Source organism: Nicotiana sylvestris, chromosome 5 (assembly GCF_000393655.2).
Source record: "Nicotiana sylvestris chromosome 5, ASM39365v2, whole genome shotgun sequence".
NCBI lineage: Eukaryota > Viridiplantae > Streptophyta > Magnoliopsida > Solanales > Solanaceae > Nicotiana > Nicotiana sylvestris.
In genome coordinates, this window is record NC_091061.1 from 15596604 (window position 1) to 15614197 (window position 17594).

General features: G+C 37.1%; 2 protein-coding genes across 2 annotated transcripts; one reads left to right on the plus strand and one right to left on the minus strand.

The window, feature by feature from the left end:
• Positions 1 to 2925: 2925 nt before the first annotated feature.
• Positions 2926 to 5122, minus strand: LOC104245404 (histone H3.3). The gene is made up of 5 exons (XM_009801007.2): positions 5016 to 5122; positions 3825 to 3896; positions 3659 to 3735; positions 3482 to 3572; positions 2926 to 3362 (listed from the first exon to the last, which is right to left on the minus strand). The coding sequence occupies exons 2-5, from the start codon at positions 3894 to 3896 to the stop codon at positions 3192 to 3194; spliced, it is 411 nt and encodes a 136-aa protein (XP_009799309.1). The 5' UTR covers positions 5016 to 5122; the 3' UTR covers positions 2926 to 3191.
• Positions 5123 to 13620: 8498 nt separating this feature from the next.
• LOC138868306 (uncharacterized) lies at positions 13621 to 15759 on the plus strand. Its single transcript, XM_070145851.1, has 4 exons — positions 13621 to 13963; positions 14033 to 14436; positions 14587 to 15363; positions 15421 to 15759. The coding sequence occupies exons 1-4, from the start codon at positions 13621 to 13623 to the stop codon at positions 15757 to 15759; spliced, it is 1863 nt and encodes a 620-aa protein (XP_070001952.1).
• The last annotated feature ends 1835 nt before the right edge of the window (positions 15760 to 17594 follow it).

A 17594-nucleotide genomic window follows, 5' to 3' on the forward strand; every position in this document is an offset into this window, starting at 1 on the left:
AATTCCATGTATTGAGTTTCAATTAATCAAAGATCAATTCTCAGTTCCTATTTGCAATTGTGTTGTTTGTTAAATTCATAACATTGGTGCTTTCATTGAGAGTAATCCATGGTAGATTCCTCCGAGGTAGTGGCCAGATTAGATCGATTCATCGGTGGGAATCTAGCGGGCTGGATTTGTCAGGCGGAGTGGTACTTCAACTTTTGTCGTATCCCCAAGGACTATTGGCTATCTCTCGCTTCATTCTACCTCGGCGGCGATGCACTCGCTTGGTTCGACTGGCTTTACCGCAATGACCAGTTCTTTGATTGGAAACATTTTACTGAGAAATTGGTTATGCGCTTTCAGAAACGGGCTTTCGCAGATTCGGTGGAGCGTCTGGCCTATCTCTCACAGACTCATTTTGAAATTTTGGTCCCTCATAAAGCCCAGCGGCCTGCCTTTGCTCCTCTGAGCAGTAGCTTCAATTCTTCTGATGGATTTGACTGCTCACCTACTGCTGATTTGGAGGCCAGGCTAACTAGTGATGACAATGCTCCAAAACCTCCAATAAAAATACCGAATGAAGAAGCTATAGCTATTGCGAGCAACGTTGTCCAACTGTTTGATGAAAGTTTCGAGAGGTACATTGCTGCAACTTCTCTTTGTGCACAAAGGTTAGTGTCCTTTTGACAGCCACTTGTTTTAACAAAAGGCTTGGAGTAAGGTATTATAGTGTTCCGACATTCCATTTAAAATGTGTATTTGCTACTTTTGGACTTGCACCAGAGAGTTTAGATGTGGGTTCTAAGTGGCATGGAAAGACTGATGAACTGCAATGTATGTGGAGCAATATTATTATGTGGCTCATAGCGCCAAGGTATTATGTTTCAGCTAGACATAAGAACAGTGTATTAGTTGCAAATGCAAATGAGAGTTTAAGGATTAGTGGTGTATTTCTGAAGGCAATTAGAAGTGGTGGTGCTTCTATCTGCTTGACTTATGGATTTGAACAACAATTTCGTAAAATGTCTTAGTTTTTTAATCCTAGAGGTGGCATTTTGCTAGTTCAATTAGCGCGGCTATGGATTATTTCTTTGAGGGTTGTGCCACATTCTACAGATGATAACTTATTTGGTGGAACCTTAATCGAGATGATACATGCCATTATCATATTATGCAATTGGAGAAAGAGTTGCTTAATCTCTTAGCCAAAGAAATAACTTGAGAAACTCTTTAGAGGAATCAATTTCACCGCACATTCATAAATTGTGTTTCCTTCTATGTTCTCGCTCTTCAGTATTTGTGTGGTGTAGAAGGCAGAGTAACCATGAGCAACAACAATTAGTGGCAAGGGTTCTGGCATTCTTGATGCCAAGAATGATTTTTAAACACACTAAAGAAGGAATAGATAGCTCAATTGTTTGGCTTGCACTAGGAGAAAAACATATTCAAGCATCAAAGTAGCTCATGTAATGCATTCTGTTATTAAAGGAAAATTTGAGCTTGAAGAGATCTACAACTTTTATCAAGATAATTTGTTAACTGAGGATATTTGGTTGTTTGACACACAATTGAGTCTTTACAGCTTCTCCCTTATGTTACCATTGTTGCTCTACTCAAACCTTGAGGACAAGGTTCTAATTGAGGATGGGGATAATGTCATGAAGGATAAGGAGTTTGGGCTCAAGGATGGCATTGGGTCGTCTGAAGATGCAAGAATTGGGCCAACTAGGAAAAGCAAAAGAACTAAAAGATCACCACAAAGGCTTTCGGGTTTTATATGGGATCCGGGTTAATGAATTGGGTACATTGGAATGAGAATATTAGCGAGGGCACACGAATGGTTAAATGGCCAAGTAGTAGCACTAATGTGGGAGGCTGAATTTTTGTAGAAACTTTCTCTTTGTGGTCTCTCTCCCTCGACTATTTCTTCTGTGGCTCTGTCTTTCCATCCCTTTTTTTCTGTCCCTATCTTAGTTATGTTAATTTCCATCTTGTTATTCTCTAATTCCATGTATTGAGTTTCAATTAATCAAAGATCAATTCTCACCATTGAGAGTAATCCATGGTAGTTGAAGTACCACTCCGCCTGACAAATCCAGCCCGTTGGATTCTCACTAGTGAATCGATCTAAACTAACTAATGCCTCAGAGGAATCTACCATGGATTACTCTTAATGAAAGCACCAATGTTATGAACCCCCAACAACAATAGTCTAAGAAAAGTGATTTGATTACTAATACATTACAGAACTCAGTACAAGATAAGATAGTGAGAACGGGGATAGAGGAAAGTGAAGATTACAAAAAGAAAGAAAGGGGATGGGGACATTAATATATTGATACAATAACAAAGGAATTACACTCAAAAGTAACAATAACTAAGGATAGTAACAAAAAAGAAAGGGATGAAAAGACATAGCCACAGAGAGAAATAGCGTGGGAGAGCGAGACACGAGAGGGGAAGCTTTTAACAATATTCAGCCTCCCACATTAGTTCTACTATTTGGCCATTTAACCATTCGTGTACCCTCGCTAATATTCTCATTTCACTTCGTTAACCCGGATCTCATTTAAAGCCCGAAAGCCTTTGTGGTAGTCTTTTAGTTCTTTTGCTTTTCCTAGTTGGCTCTATTCTTGCATCTTCAGACGGACCAATGCCATCCTTGAGCCCAAACTCCTTATCCATCATGATTATATGATAACGATTATATGATTATAAAGGCATACTAATGTTGAAAATAAAAAATAACAACAATAAAAATAACATATCTTGTGTAGTGTAATCCTACAAGTGGATCAGATGCAAGTATCTCATAATCTCAGAATAGTGACTACAACAGATGCATCAGAAAACCTAGTCCACGCTTTCACTACCCAAATCCAAGCATCCATTTAAATGGTACAAATGCATCCTATGTTTACGAAGAGCACAGTATAATCATTTATCCACAACAACTTGAACTAACCATTAGAAGAAAACACTGAACATTGTTCGACACCAGTGGTGTGACAACGAAACATTAGAGATCCAAACAAAATATCATGTTTTTCCCCTTCTCCAAAAAAACACCAACAAATTACAGCACACCACCAGCCACCAACAAATTCAAAGCAACAAGCCCTACTACTAGATTTAGTTACTGCCTTTATGTCTAACAAAGAAGAGCAAGAAAGGACCAACAATGCTACTAGCTAGAGTTGATCATATTAAGCACGCTCGCCCCTAATTCGTCTGGCAAGTTGAATGTCCTTGGGCATAATTGTCACACGCTTGGCGTGAATGGCACAAAGGTTAGTGTCCTCAAATAGACCCACCAAGTAGGCCTCAGCAGCCTCCTGCAGAGCCAGGACAGCATGACTCTGGAAACGCAGATCAGTCTGAAATACAAAAAGAATGATCAATCACCAGAAAAACAACATAGGCTACTACATCTTCCTTACCATAACAGTATCAAATTCAGAATCAATAAACCAAATAATTAATCCACAAAATCTACCTTAAAGTCCTGGGCAATTTCACGAACAAGCCTCTGGAACGGAAGCTTCCTGATCAAGAGCTCAGTACTCTTCTGGTACTTACGGATTTCACTGCAAACATATAATGCTAATTAAGCTGCAATTTACATTGATAAACCCTAAAGACAACCAGAAGTAATCTAAGAAAATGTACTTACCGAAGAGCAACAGTACCAGGGCGGTATCTATGTGGCTTCTTCACACCACCAGTGGTAGGAGCAGACTTACGAGCAGCCTAATACACATAAAATACAAAATTAAAAACTAATACATATTGAAAAAACATTTTAGTGAAGACCAAGAATAAACTAGAAGGAAATAGACCTTGGTAGCAAGTTGCTTCCTTGGAGCCTTTCCTCCTGTAGACTTACGAGCAGTTTGCTTGGTACGAGCCATCTGAAAACCATAATCCAACAATTATTTACTTTAATCCAGACATGAGAAAAACTTAATTTTAATATTAAAGAAGAAAGGCACCCAGAATTTCACAAGATTAATAAGAAAGACAAATGAAAGATTACAACTTTGCACTAAATACAAGGTAGTGAAAGCTAAATGAAAGATTTCAACAATCAACTTACACCATAGGAAGTTGATGATTAAACAGAGACAACCCCCAAAATGAGCAAATTTGAAGAACATAAGATTGCTTCATGCAATATACTCGCTATGACCAAAAAAAGAATGACATTGCAATAGCTATTTGGAGGGAAATATATAATTTTACAATGATTTTTTCCAAATGTGTTCAGAACAATAGAAATCCATGTTCAATTTATCACCAAAATAATGTGTCGTCTCGCGCTAGCATTCTCTTATGAGTACAAAGACTTGAGAAAGACTCGATTTTGCATTAATACATGAAAAGCATACCAAGAATCTCACAAAATAAAAGATGAAGTTCATCAAACTTGCACTAAACAAGAAGGGGAAAATCCATAGCAATTGAAATTGACGCCCATACTGTACAAATCCCAAGAACATTACATCGCTTCATACTATATACTCCCTATGTACCCAAAATAATGACATCATAATAGCTACTTGGAGCAAAACACCTTTTTCATCTATGATTTTTTCAAATATGGTCCAAATAACATGAGTGTCAAAAGCAGCTGACTAGTCCTAATACTTTAGGAAATTCGAAAAAAAAAACAAAGGAAAACATATTCAAATTTGGAACAAGATAATCAGGGTTGAATCCAATCCAAGCAGTCTCTATTTCACAAAAAAAAAAAGGAGCAATTAAAATCCCTAAAATAGAACAGCAAACTCGGAAACTATTATAGGAACCAAAGTAGAAGAGTTAAATCCCTAAAATATTATAGAAATCAAACATTCCGTAAAACCCCTAACTTTATGCAGCTACACCTACAATTCTAACTTAGAAGATAGTCAGAAACCCTAACCCTAAATTTTCCACAGAAAAAAAGGAAAATATAACCGATCAATTTCTTCATATATCATATATACAAGAGAAATTCAAAAATATAAGCAGGAAAACAGCTGACTAACCTCTGATGAAATCTTCTTTTTTTCTTCTTCTTCTTCTCTCTTTTTGTTTTGTAAATAAAAAAGTTCTCGAAGAGCGGAGGTTAAGGATTATATATATAACGTGTTGTGGGGGTATCGTGTTATCAAAACTGTATATCTGACGGTTCAGAATGATTATCCCTGTGCTTTTCTAATCCATGATCTACGGTTAGTAAATGAGTTAGTTGTGTTTTCTAAAAATGATTGGACGGTTAGGATTTGATCTTGAAGTTCGTGCCGGATTGAGAGGCCTCTATACTGGATTCTGATTGGCTGAAATTATCTAGTTCACTTTCATTAGAAGTAGTAATAATATGTTTGCTTTGGCGGATTAATAGGAACTTTGAATAAGTTTCGGTCTTAATCTTTAACTTATTGCAATCTATCTATCTATATATATATATATATATATATATTACAGTGAATAGAAAAGATAGACTTTGCATATCTCTTTGGCCAAAGATTATATTTATCTTTTTCTCCTTTTTTTGACATTTTATCTCTCATTTTAATACAAAAAAAATCATTTACTACCTAGGAAAGATAAATGAGGTTTATGGATGAGATTTTCAGTTATGGAATATAAACAAAATATAATTACTGCTCAAATATGAGAAAATTTCAATTATGGAATAGGAAAAAGAATAATTAACTAATTAATTTGTACCTGAAAATCACAGTGATTATATAGGCTAATCTTTTGCCCCGATTCAGATCAAACCTAAACAATTGGTTTGAGATTATTCTGAGCTTTGAAGTGCTTTTGCTGATTATAATTGAGAGCAGAGGTGGATGTAATGTATAATTTACGAATTCAACTGGACCATAACTTTCTACGCGAAATCAAAATTTGCATGTAAAAATTCATTAAAAAATTGCAAAAATAGTAAATATAAACCTATAACTTTAAAAATATAATGGGTTCAATGTTAAAAATATTAAAATTAAACCTATATGATTTAAATCCTGGATGTGGCTCCGATTGAGAGCTAATGACCACGTATGCTTAAGGGTAAGGCTTTCAAGGAGTAGGACAAAGAAGTACAAAGAAAGAAATCTAATGATTCTGGTGTTATAACTATGACATTCTTACTAATTTTCCTTTCTTTGTTACTTATTTCCTTTTAACGATGCTGGGAGATAATCTTTTCTACTTTGTCTGCGTGTTGGTGGAACGACCTTAAGTTTCAAGAAGAGGAGAGTTCTGCAAGTATATCTTTACACTGCAAAAAGGTTTTTAGATATATGGGTTGTGAATTTTGAAAATCGTTGCATAATTTTATCTGTCAAATTGTTTGAGAACTCACCTTTTTATGATATTTCTTTGAGGATTATATTCAAGTGTCTATTTAACTGTTGTTATTAACTTATTACAATCAATCTATATCAAACATTCTGGTTTCTCATCATATAGTATCATCAAAGGTATATAAATAAGGAAAAAAATAATAATGCAAGGAAAAAAAATGACTATGGTCAGGTCTTTTGATTTTTCGAGCAATTTATATAAGATGACATCTGGATTTACAGGTATATTATATGTATGTATTGAGTCAATGGATTTCTTTTTGTGCGTTAAGTGCGAGAATATTTTGTTTATGAATGCAAATGTACATATATTGTTACATGATGTGTTTAACAATTTTATTTTTGTTGTTTCTGTGTAATATTGTCAATATTTGTTGTTTCCAATTTTCTTAAAATGAATTGGCCTGATTAAAGATTAAGAAATAAAATGGTCTAAATAGAGGAGAGTGTGAATTAATAATTTCTTCTTCTCCTCTTCCTCTTTGTGTCTCTTCTCCTTTTCTGTCTTCTTCTTTGTCTATATTTTGTCTTTTATTTTTTTTAAAATGTGTTTATGTGTATTTTTATCTTGATTGTTCGGTATCAATCGTACGGTTATAAAAATAAAAAAAAAAAACTAAATGTTGAGTTGAACTTTGATTAAATATTATAAAAGTGATGTCTTCTGAATTTTCATTAAGTGTTTTAAAAGTTGTATTTTCTCTTTTTTCCTTTAATATCGTATTTAAGAAATGCAATAATATTCCAAATACAGAAGTAGAGAAAAAAATAAAAATGGAGGGTAATGCAAAGATGTTATAGAAATACAAACTAAACATTGTGTTGAATTTTATTTATTTATAACTCTTATTAAATCATATAATATTACTATAACATATAGAAGAACTATAGCATATAACATATATAATATTTATTTTGTAGATCTTTTGTTTCAAACTTTAATTATTTAATAGTAATAGTTTTGTGGCATGATGCAGGATAATGAAAATATTGTTAGAAATTATCGTCTCTTCTAGAAACTTCTAGTGTGGCCCACATATAAGGTAATAAATTATTATATTGTCTCCCAAAAAAATAATATATCAGATAATATTCTGTAGTTATGCATATATGATAGTTTCTTTGATGGAAAGAAATTGTACCATATATTAGGAGTCTCTAGGGTAATTATAATTTATGGAGAAGTCCCTAGGGCTAAAGTATTTACCTAAGAGTCTCTAGCCTACCTATAAATACGCATGTGACTCCATTAGTCTGGCATCCTAAGATAGGCACATGCTAGAAGACTCCTTAGATTTTCTCTCAAGGTTCTTTAAAGGAATTCCCCACATCACTTGAACAACTATGGCTGAAGGTACGTTCCTTAATTAATTTCCGTTGTGATGACTCTGTATGTGTATTCGAATTTCATCATGTGGTATCAGAGCCACCCTTTAGCTATGTTATTTGGCGCTATATTCTGATGAAAATTACGGATATAGAGAGCAAAAGGTTTTGGCTTACCGCATTTGTTTTCACATACTCGAAACCTTCGCATATATATACATCAGTTTTAGAATTTCTTTTGAGGCTGAGTGTAGACATGTGATTTTTGACCCTCCCCAAGATTTTATATATTTTAGCGTGTAAATATTTAATTTATGTCTAATATAGTTATTTCACCTAATTTTGACTCTATTTGCTTTACTTTATCACAAAAAAAATTACAAAAAATATTTTCTCTTATTTAGCTAGTTAACATTTTTATCTCGTTACTTTTAATTTGTCTACTAAATTCGAAAATACAAAAATAATTCTAGGAATGTTATCTTAATTTTATAATGATTTTTTTTTATTTTTTTATCTTTTAGTATGATATTTTGAAAATACAAAAAATAGTTTTATTTTAATGGTCAGTTTAATTTTACAGTTATTTTATTTAAGTAGGATTAATTAATAAACGATGTCGTATTTTAATCTCGTTCGCGAGGAAAGAATAAAACGTGGGCTCGAGCAACCCATTTTTAGGCCTAATTTTGGACCTAACCCATAATTCCCAAGCCCATAATTTCCAGGCTGATACCCTTAACCTAATTCTTGCCCTTGTATAATAGTATCTGGCACCTAAAATAAAGGGGGACCTAAAAATTTGGACCGGCCGTTTCTGAAAAGGGCAATACACATTTAGACCCTAACGCCTAAGGTCTAGAGAAGCCTTCATTCTCTAACCTCTTTCGTCTCTCCCATTCCTCAATCACCCTAGCCACCGCAAAAGCCTTCGTTGGCGGTCACCACTTTGATTTTTCCGTCAGAATTCCGGCCAAGTTACCAGCCATTGCTGATTTCTCTCACGTTTTCATTGTTTCAAAAATGCTGAACTCCTGTTCTGAGGCTCAAGTTTGTTTAGCTGCTGTTAAGCTTTGTATTAGTAGAAGCGGATTACTCTCTTTATTTGCTCTTGACCTCTTGGTCTTTGTTTGAATTCATATGTTGATTCCTTTACGTTTAGCCCATCGATTAATAAATTTAAACTTAGTTAATTCTGTCATGAGTAGATTTTACTTGTTTTGCTGTTTCGAATGATAAAAAATCATAATTTTATATTTTAGTTCCTTTCGGTCAAGTTTGCTAGTTGTAGTTGAGGTGTGCATATAAAAAAAACGCGTGGCAGGTTTGACAGAATGACTCGCACGTTAATTTAAAGCATACTGAGAGGAAGACAATATTGATGGATTGAATTTAGAGATGGGGCTGGGCGGATCTATGTTTTATAATTTAAGTCCTAAGGGACTCATTTCTAATGAAGCAGTGGCGAGTTTTTTTTATAGTAGCAAAAATACTTGTAATTCATTCGAACAGTAGTTGGTATAGAAATGATGTATGGATTTTTCCTGTTTCTTTCTTTCACTATCTTTATTTTGTTCTCCTATAGTGTAACTAGATTTAAATATTTCTTGTGACGTTAATTTAGGCTATAAAATTGTTGATAAAACTATTTTGTCTTTGGGTGCTCGTGATTACTTCTAATCCATTGGGATGGCGATAAGCAGGCCCATTTATGAAATCTTGTTGACTCCAACGCTTGAACAAGATATTAGTTGGGTTTGGGTTTTAAGCTTTAGGCGCGTAATTTAAATTACTTTCCTAAATTCGGGTGTGCATTTCATGTAACCCAACCATAATTTCGAATAATGATAGTAGAAATAAGCATGTTATAATCCGGGTGTGCATTTCATGTGAATCGGCTCCAATTTCCAACAAGGTTAAATAGAATGTGTCGTGACTCACTGGTGCATTTCATGTGGCGTGGCTCACGGTGTGTTTTAAATAACCTTGAAATAATTCCTTAAATAAATAAAAGCGGGTTTTAAAGTTAAAATGCACATAGGTTCAAAAGTGTTTTAAAATCAGATAATTAGACCAATAATAATAGTTGAGCGACCGTGCTAGAACCACGGAACCCGGGAATGCCTAACACCTTCTCCCGGGTTAACAAAATTCCTTACCCGGATTTCTGTATTCGCGGACTGTAATACAGAGTCAATCTTTTCCTCAATTCGGGATTTAAACCAGTGACTTGGGATACCATAAAATTATCCCAAGTGGCGATTCTGAATTTTTAATAAAATGATCCCGTTTCGATTGTCACTTTAAGTTGGAAAAAACTCCCTTTATATCCCTTTACGGGAGTATTGGTAAAAAGGAGGTGTGACACTGAGAACCTATCTTGTTATCTTTTACTCTGTGTTGTGATTTGATTTCAAAAATAGGATAATTTAATGGGGCAAGATGTAGTCCTTGTTTACTGTTTTGACAATTGAAGACAAAACGTAATCATAGAGAATTAATTCACACTTTATATGCCAAAACGATATTCCTTCAAGTATGTTTGTGCTTTTTAATCCTTCCTTAATAATATTGATAATTGGTGTAATAATTAGATGCGGAAATCAAGTACCAATTGAAGGATACGAGCAATAGTTTGTTGGTGGGTGTTTTGTTTTGATCAGAAAAGGAAAAATCGATAAAGTATATTATTATATTCTATTTTGAAACAAAGATGTCTATGAATATTGGTTATCTGCTCATCGTGCCTTTTCATTCTTGTTTCATAAAGCAATTTTCATGCATCTTGGCTGTGTTCACAGTCTAGACAAAATTAATTTTTGTTATGAGAATTCTGGTTTCTATGTTTAATAATAAAGAATTTATATGATCTCGCATAAAGTTTTAACTGATAATACTATTAATAATAGTTTTATTAAGGTTTTAAAAATCACGTCATGTGATTGTGTGTTCTTTCACTGTATGGTTTGGTATCCCTGAAGGTTTTGCTATGACTCAAATTATACTGGTAATATTAGTACTTATTATAAGGATTATCAACTTATTAAAGGGTGATGCATATGTAGTGTCTTTATTTGATGTGCCCATTTTGACTATATAATCAATATCCAGTTTAAGTTGATTAAAAGATGTCATTTTGAGTTTTCTTTTGTGTCATGTATTTAGGAGTAGCCACAACATCTTGAGTGCTTGATATAAAGGAAAATATTTAATCACATAAAGTTTAGTGATTAAAATTAATATTATAATGACATCTATTTTGTCCGATTATCTTATTAAAATGGTAACCCGGCCCTACAGGGAGGTAACTATTTTGATGAGATTAATTGGAATAAGATAATAAACTTTTAAGTTGGAAATTATCTTATGCCCACAGGTACAGATTAATTTCTATGTGTTTTGGTTTATTAGTCTAATAAAGTGAAGTAAATTCTATGCATGGGTTGCAACCTCTGCCCACAGGAAGGTCTAGAATTTACTTAGAATCGGTATTTACGCGATTCACATTTGATGGATTGTACTCCATAGCTTATGTATGTTTATCCTTGTTTTGCAGTATTTACAGTTTTTCCTAATGCTATTTTTAATGAGAATGCTCGAATTCCAATGTTTTATGGTGACAATTATACTGAATGGAAGGAGAAAGTTCTTCTCACTTTAGGGTGCTCGGATCTAGACCTGGCACTCCTTGTGGATGAACCACCTACTTCCACGGAATCAAGTACGCCAACTGCTAAGGCTAATTATGAGCGATGGGAGCCATCTAATAGCTTAAGTTTAATGCTCACAAAAGCTCACATAAGTCAAAGCATTAGGAGTTCTATCCCTAATAGCGATATGTTCAAAGCTTACATGAAGGCAATTGATGAACAATTCGTAAGCTCTAACAAGGCATTGGCCAGCACCCTTATGAAGAGGCTCTCGAGTATGACTTTCGACAGAAGTCGTACAGTGCGTGATCACATTATGGAGATGAGAGACATTGATGCTAAATTCAAGTCCTTTGAGGTGGATATGTCTGAACCATTTCTTGTGCATTTCATTCTCAACTCCCTTCCTGCGAAATATGGTCCGTTCAAGATTTCTTACAACACACATAAGGATAAATGGTCAATCAATGAACTTTTGACCATGTGTGTTCAAGAAGAAGAGAGGTTGAGGCATGAGATACCTGAAAGTGTTAATATGGTGACTCATGGTAAGAGAAATGCAAATAAGGGCAAAAGTGTTCCCATAAAGAAGAAAAGCACATTTGACAAAGATGCTTGTTGTTTCTGTAAGAAGAAGGGACACTGGAAGAAGAATTGCCTGAAATACAAGAAATGGCTTGAGAAGAAAGGTAATTTTACCTTTGTATGTTATGAATCTAATTTTACTGAAATTTGTGATAATACATGGTGGATTGATTCTGGTGCTACAATTCACATCGCCAAAATCATGCAGGACTTTCTAACTCAGAGGAAGCCGATAGGAAGTGAACAATATGTCTATTCTGGCAATAGGATGCGTTCACGTGTGGAAGGCGTGGGGACTTATAGGCTCATTTTGAAGGATGATTTTCACTTAGATTTAGAAAATACTTTTATGTTCGAGAATATTCTAGAAATTTAATTTCTCTTTCAAGACTATCGATTAGTGGATATGATTTTAATTTTCATTACACTTCTGTGAAACTTTTGAAAGATAATAAAATTATTGGTTTTGGAAATTTAAATGGAAATTTATATAAACTTGAACTAGACCCCGCATTTGAATGCAATGTTTTAACTTTGCATGATAAAGAAATTGGCACTAAACGATGTATTATCAATGAGAAATCATCTAGTCTTTGGCATAAGAGATTGAGACACATCTCTATTGATAGAGTTAAAAGGTTGGTTAATCATGGAGTTCTAAAAGCTCTTTATTTTTCTGACTTTGGGACTTGTGTGGACTGCATAAAGGGTAAGCTGACCAACAAATCAACTAAAGGTGCCAAAAGGAGTTCCCAATTACTTGAGATCATACATACAGACATATGTGGACCTTTTTCTACCTGTTGCTTGAATGGTGAGATATATTTTATCTCGTTTATTGATGACTATTCAACATATATGTATCTTTATTTCTTGTTCAATAAATCAGAAGCACTTGATGCTTTTAAAGTTTACAAAACAGAAGTAGAGAAACAAATTGGTGCTCAGATCAAAATTGTAAAATTTGATAGCGATGAAGAATATTATGGTAGGACACAGATAAGGGACAAGTTAAAGGTCCATTTGCTGAATTCCTTGAAAGTGAAGGTATAATTGCTCAATATACCATGCCAGGAACACCACAACAAAATAGTGTGACAAAAAGAAGGAATCGGACATTAATGGACATGGTAAGAAGCATGATTAGCAGATCAAGTTTACTTTTATCCTTATGGAGTGAAATGTGATGACCCGCCATGTCATCATGCCACATAGGCGCCATTTGGCATATATTAATGCCATGTGGAAGCTTACATAAGAATAAGGCTAGCATTTGTGAGAAGATTCTAGAGAGGTATGAATATTTCCTTAGGAAAAACCTAGATCCTTATGGATTTGCTAGGAAAGTCCTTGGAATCTTCTAGGCTTGTAGAGAATTCTAGAAAAAGCCCTTATCTTGTAAATATCAAGGACTTGTGTAATAATTAATATTTACACACTAGCCCCTAGGAGACTAGTATATAAAGGGGGTCATTCATTTGTAATTCATCAAATAAACAATTCAAGTTCTCTCTAATACAAAGCTTCCTTGAACAATTCTCTTGTGTTCTTTCTACCATTCTCTTAGCGGTCTTAAAGGTAGTAAGGCTGACTTGGCATAGCAAGAACGTGAGCAATTTGTGCAAGATCGTGAGCGAGTTGTCAAGTGCCGCACGTGTACTTAGTTAACAACTAAGGACGTGACAACGTGGTATCAGAGCGAGGTTTTAACTAAGGGAATGACGAACGGCGGAGAAATTAACGTTGCCAACACCCAAGCCAACGTCATCCAGGATGCTGCTGGCAAGAGCGGCCGTAGCAAAAAGAGGAATGCCACCAACAAGAGCCAAGAGGTGCCACCTGAGGTTGTGTCAAACGAAGGGCTTACATCCCAAGAACCATCTGCCACTGAGGCGAGCGAGGATGAAGTGGAGGTCCTTCCAGAGGACGTCTCGCTCGGTAAAGAGTGGGTGATGAAGATGAACGCGGGGATGGATGTCGTGGAGATATTTGGCCAACGCTTGGGGAAGGTGGAAGGCACCCTTAATGTTCTTGAGGGGCACACTCTTGAAGAGATTGAGAGTATCCGAAATGACTTGGAGGGACGTACACAGACTGATATGGAACTAAGGCAAACCATCACTGCCTTAGAGTGCAAACTCATGGAGGCTTTGAGTACTATCGATGCTTTGAAGGCAAAGATAGAGTCACTCGAGGAGCATGTCAATGCTGGCATGACCGAGGTAGCCAGCAATGTTATGGTGATGAGGGAGGCCAAAATCGAGGCTCCTAAACCCCCGGTGTTCAAAGGTGTTCGTGATGCACAAGAAGTGGAAAACTTCCTTTGTCACTTGGAGAACTACTTCAGGCACAACAAAGTGAGGGACGACGAGGCCAAGATCAATACTACGGTATTGTACCTCTCAGAGACTGCCATGCTATGGTGGAGAAGGAAGATGGACAACATGGATAAAGGTCTAGGTACTATTAGCACATGGGATCAGTTCAAAGCGGAGTTCAAGCGACAGTTCTTTCCAAACAATGTCTTGTACGAGGCAAGGCGCAAGCTTAGGGAATTGAAGCAAACAGGGAGCATACGTAACTATGTCAAGGAGTTCACTACCCTTATGCTTCAAATCCCCAACCTGACCAATGATGACTTGTTGTTCCACTTCATGGACGGGTTGCAAAATTGGGCTAAGCAGGAGTTGCAACGCCGACAAGTCACTGATATAGACCAAGCCATAGTGGAGGCCGAATCATTGATGGACTTCAGGCATGACAAGCATGACAAAGGTAATGGCAAGGAGTCAAAGGTTAACAATGTCAAAGGTGGGGGAGACCGTGGCAAAGGCAAGGAGATACAACAACAATACTCCAAGACTCAAGATTTCAAAAAGTCGAGTGGCCGTAAGAGCTACGCAGAGAAGAAGGCACAGGTCGAGAAGAAGGGATGCTATATATGCGGAGGGCCACATGGCTTCAGGAATTGTCCTGACCTCAAGAGCCTCAGTGCCATGGTACGTGAGCGGAAGGAGCAGCCACAAGGAGAGAGTCCGGGAACCGCACAGTTGGGTATGATCGGATTATGTGGTGCTGTCACGAAGCAAGCTATCCAACCTACCAAGAATGGCAATCAGTACGTGGATCTCACCATCAACAACAAGCCCGCTCGTGCAATGGTGGACACTGGAGCAACTCATAATTTCGTGACTGAGGCTGTCGCAAAGAGACTGGAATTGAAGCTTTCTCCAACCAACTCTCGCGTCAAGACCGTGAATGCCGAGATACAGAATGCTCGTGGGGTAGCTAATGGAGTTGGTGTCATATTGGGAACTTGGAAAGGTATGACAAACTTTACTGTAACCGCTATGGATATCTTTGACATCATACTGGGGCAAGAGTTCTTTAGACATTGTCATACTTTAATCGACCCCTACCTCCAACGTCTTTTGGTTATGGAGCGAGAAGGAGCTTGCATGGTACCTATAATGACTATGCCACACGGACAGATCCAAGCACAACTCTCAGCTATGTAGGTTGTCAAGGGGATCAAGAAGGGGGAGCCCACATTCGTGGCAACCATTGCAAGTCTAGAGGAAGACAAGAATTTTCAAGAGACAGTGTCGCCTTGCATAGAGAATTTTCTTGAGGAGAACAAGGATGTCATGCCCGAGGAGTTGCCTAAGCACTTGCCGCCTAGGCGAGAGGTGGATCACAAGATTGAGTTGGAGCCAGGGGCTAAACCACCCACATTTGCCCCATATCGTATGGCACCGCCCGAGCTGGAGGAGCTCAAGAAACAATTGAAAGAGTTGTTGGATGCTGGTCATATTCGCCCATCAAAGGCACCTTTCAGCGCACCAGTATTGTTCTAGAAGAAGAAGGATGGATCGTTGCGTTTGTGCATAGACTACTGAGCACTTAATAAGGTCACCGTGAAGAATAAGTACCCAATCCCGCTCATTGCTGACTTGTTCGATAGACTTGGGCAAGCCAAGTACTTTACCAAGGTGGATCTTCGAAAGGGCTACTACCAGGTTCGCATTGCGGAAGGGGATGAGCCAAAGACAGCATGTGTGACGAGATATGGAGCCTTTGAGTGGTTGGTGATGCCCTTCGGCTTAACCAATGCACTGGCTATATTTTGCACCCTTATGAACAAGATCTTCCATCCCTACCTTGATCAGTTCGTGGTAGTCTACCTAGACGACATAGTCATCTACAACAACACCTTGGGGGAGCACATGGAGCACTTAAGAAAGGTTTTCCAAGTCTTGCGAGAGAACGAGCTATATATCAAGAGGGAGAAATGTGAGTTCGCGCAATCAAAGGTGCACTTCTTGGGCCATGTCATTAGCAATGGCGAGCTACGCATGGACGATGCTAAGGTACGTGCTATCCAGGAGTGGGAGGCACCCATAAATGTAACTGAGTTGAGATCCTTCCTTGGCCTTGTTAACTACTATCGCCGGTTCATCAGTGGATACTCAGCAAAGGCCGCACCATTGACTGAGTTGCTAAAGAAGAACAAGCCATGTGTTTGGACGGAGCATTGTCAAAAGGCATTTGAAGGCCTTAAGACAGCTGTAACAGAGGAGCCAGTCTTGGCGTTACCTGACTTTGCCAAGACTTTTGAGGTGCACACAGATGCCTCAGACTTTGCCATTAGAGGTGTCCTGATGCAGGATAAGCATCCCATAGCATTTGAGAGCCGCAAGTTAAATGAGACGGAGCGGCGTTACACGGTACAAGAGAAGGAAATGACTGCCATTATGCATTGCCTTCGTACATGGAGACATTATCTGCTCGGGTCGAGGTTCGTGGTCAAGACTGATAATGTGGCTACTAGCTACTTTCAAACACAGAAGAAGCTCACACCAAAGCAGGCTAGGTGGCAGGATTTCTTAACCGAGTTTGATTATGCGCTGGAGTATAAGTCGGGAAAAGGTAATGTTGTAGTCGATGCCTTAAGCCGAAAAGACGAGCTTGCTGCAATCACTTCAGCGAGATGGGACATTCGGGAGGCTATAAAAGAAGGCATGCAACATGATCCAGCAGCCAGACAACTTATCGAGTTAGCTAACAAAGGCAAGACGAGACAGTTTTGGATAGAAGACGGCCTACTACTTACCACAGGTCGGCGGGTCTTGTCGCACCTCCTTTTCCACGCCCGCGAGGGTACAAGGGAGTTTTCTCCAATTAAAGGACAGTCGAAACGAGATTTGTTTGTTTGTTTCAGAGTCGCCACCTGGGAATTTTAAGGCGTCCCAAGTCACCAATTTTAATCCCTGAATCGAGGAGAATATGACTCTGTTTATTATTCTGCGAACCAGAAATCCGGATAAGGAATTCTGTTAACCCGGGAGAAGGTGCTAGGCATTCCCGAGTTCCGTGGTTCTAGCACGGTCGCTCAACTGTTATATTCGGCTTGATTATTTTGATTTGTTAAATACATTTTTATTGCATGATTTTATTGTTACCGCTTCTATTTAGATTGTTTATAATTAAAGACCCTTCTTCGAATCGAATCACGCGTACGTGTATTCGTTTTATATATTATATATTTTTTAACGTGAAAAATCGTGTCACGCGTACGTATACACAATGATATTGATAATATAATAATTATTATTATTTTTCGAAATTTTTTATTATAAAAAAAGAAGACTTAAGTTCGAAATTGTGCTAAAAATAAAATTAAGAACGTTCG

Excerpts from the sequence above, each read along its gene's own strand:
- LOC104245404 (XM_009801007.2), bottom strand. The coding sequence starts at position 3,896 with ATGGCTCGTACCAAGCAAACTGCTCGTAAGTCTACAGGAGGAAAGGCT. Across the intron at positions 3,736-3,824 it reads GGAAGCAACTTGCTACCAAG|GCTGCTCGTAAGTCTGCTCC; the intron begins GTCTATTTCCTT and ends TATGTGTATTAG. Across the intron at positions 3,573-3,658 it reads CCTGGTACTGTTGCTCTTCG|TGAAATCCGTAAGTACCAGA; the intron begins GTAAGTACATTT and ends ATATGTTTGCAG.
- LOC138868306 (XM_070145851.1), top strand. The coding sequence starts at position 13,621 with ATGACGAACGGCGGAGAAATTAACGTTGCCAACACCCAAGCCAACGTC. Across the intron at positions 14,437-14,586 it reads CAAACAATGTCTTGTACGAG|GAGTTGCAACGCCGACAAGT; the intron begins GCAAGGCGCAAG and ends TGGGCTAAGCAG. Across the intron at positions 15,364-15,420 it reads AGCGAGAAGGAGCTTGCATG|GTTGTCAAGGGGATCAAGAA; the intron begins GTACCTATAATG and ends TCAGCTATGTAG.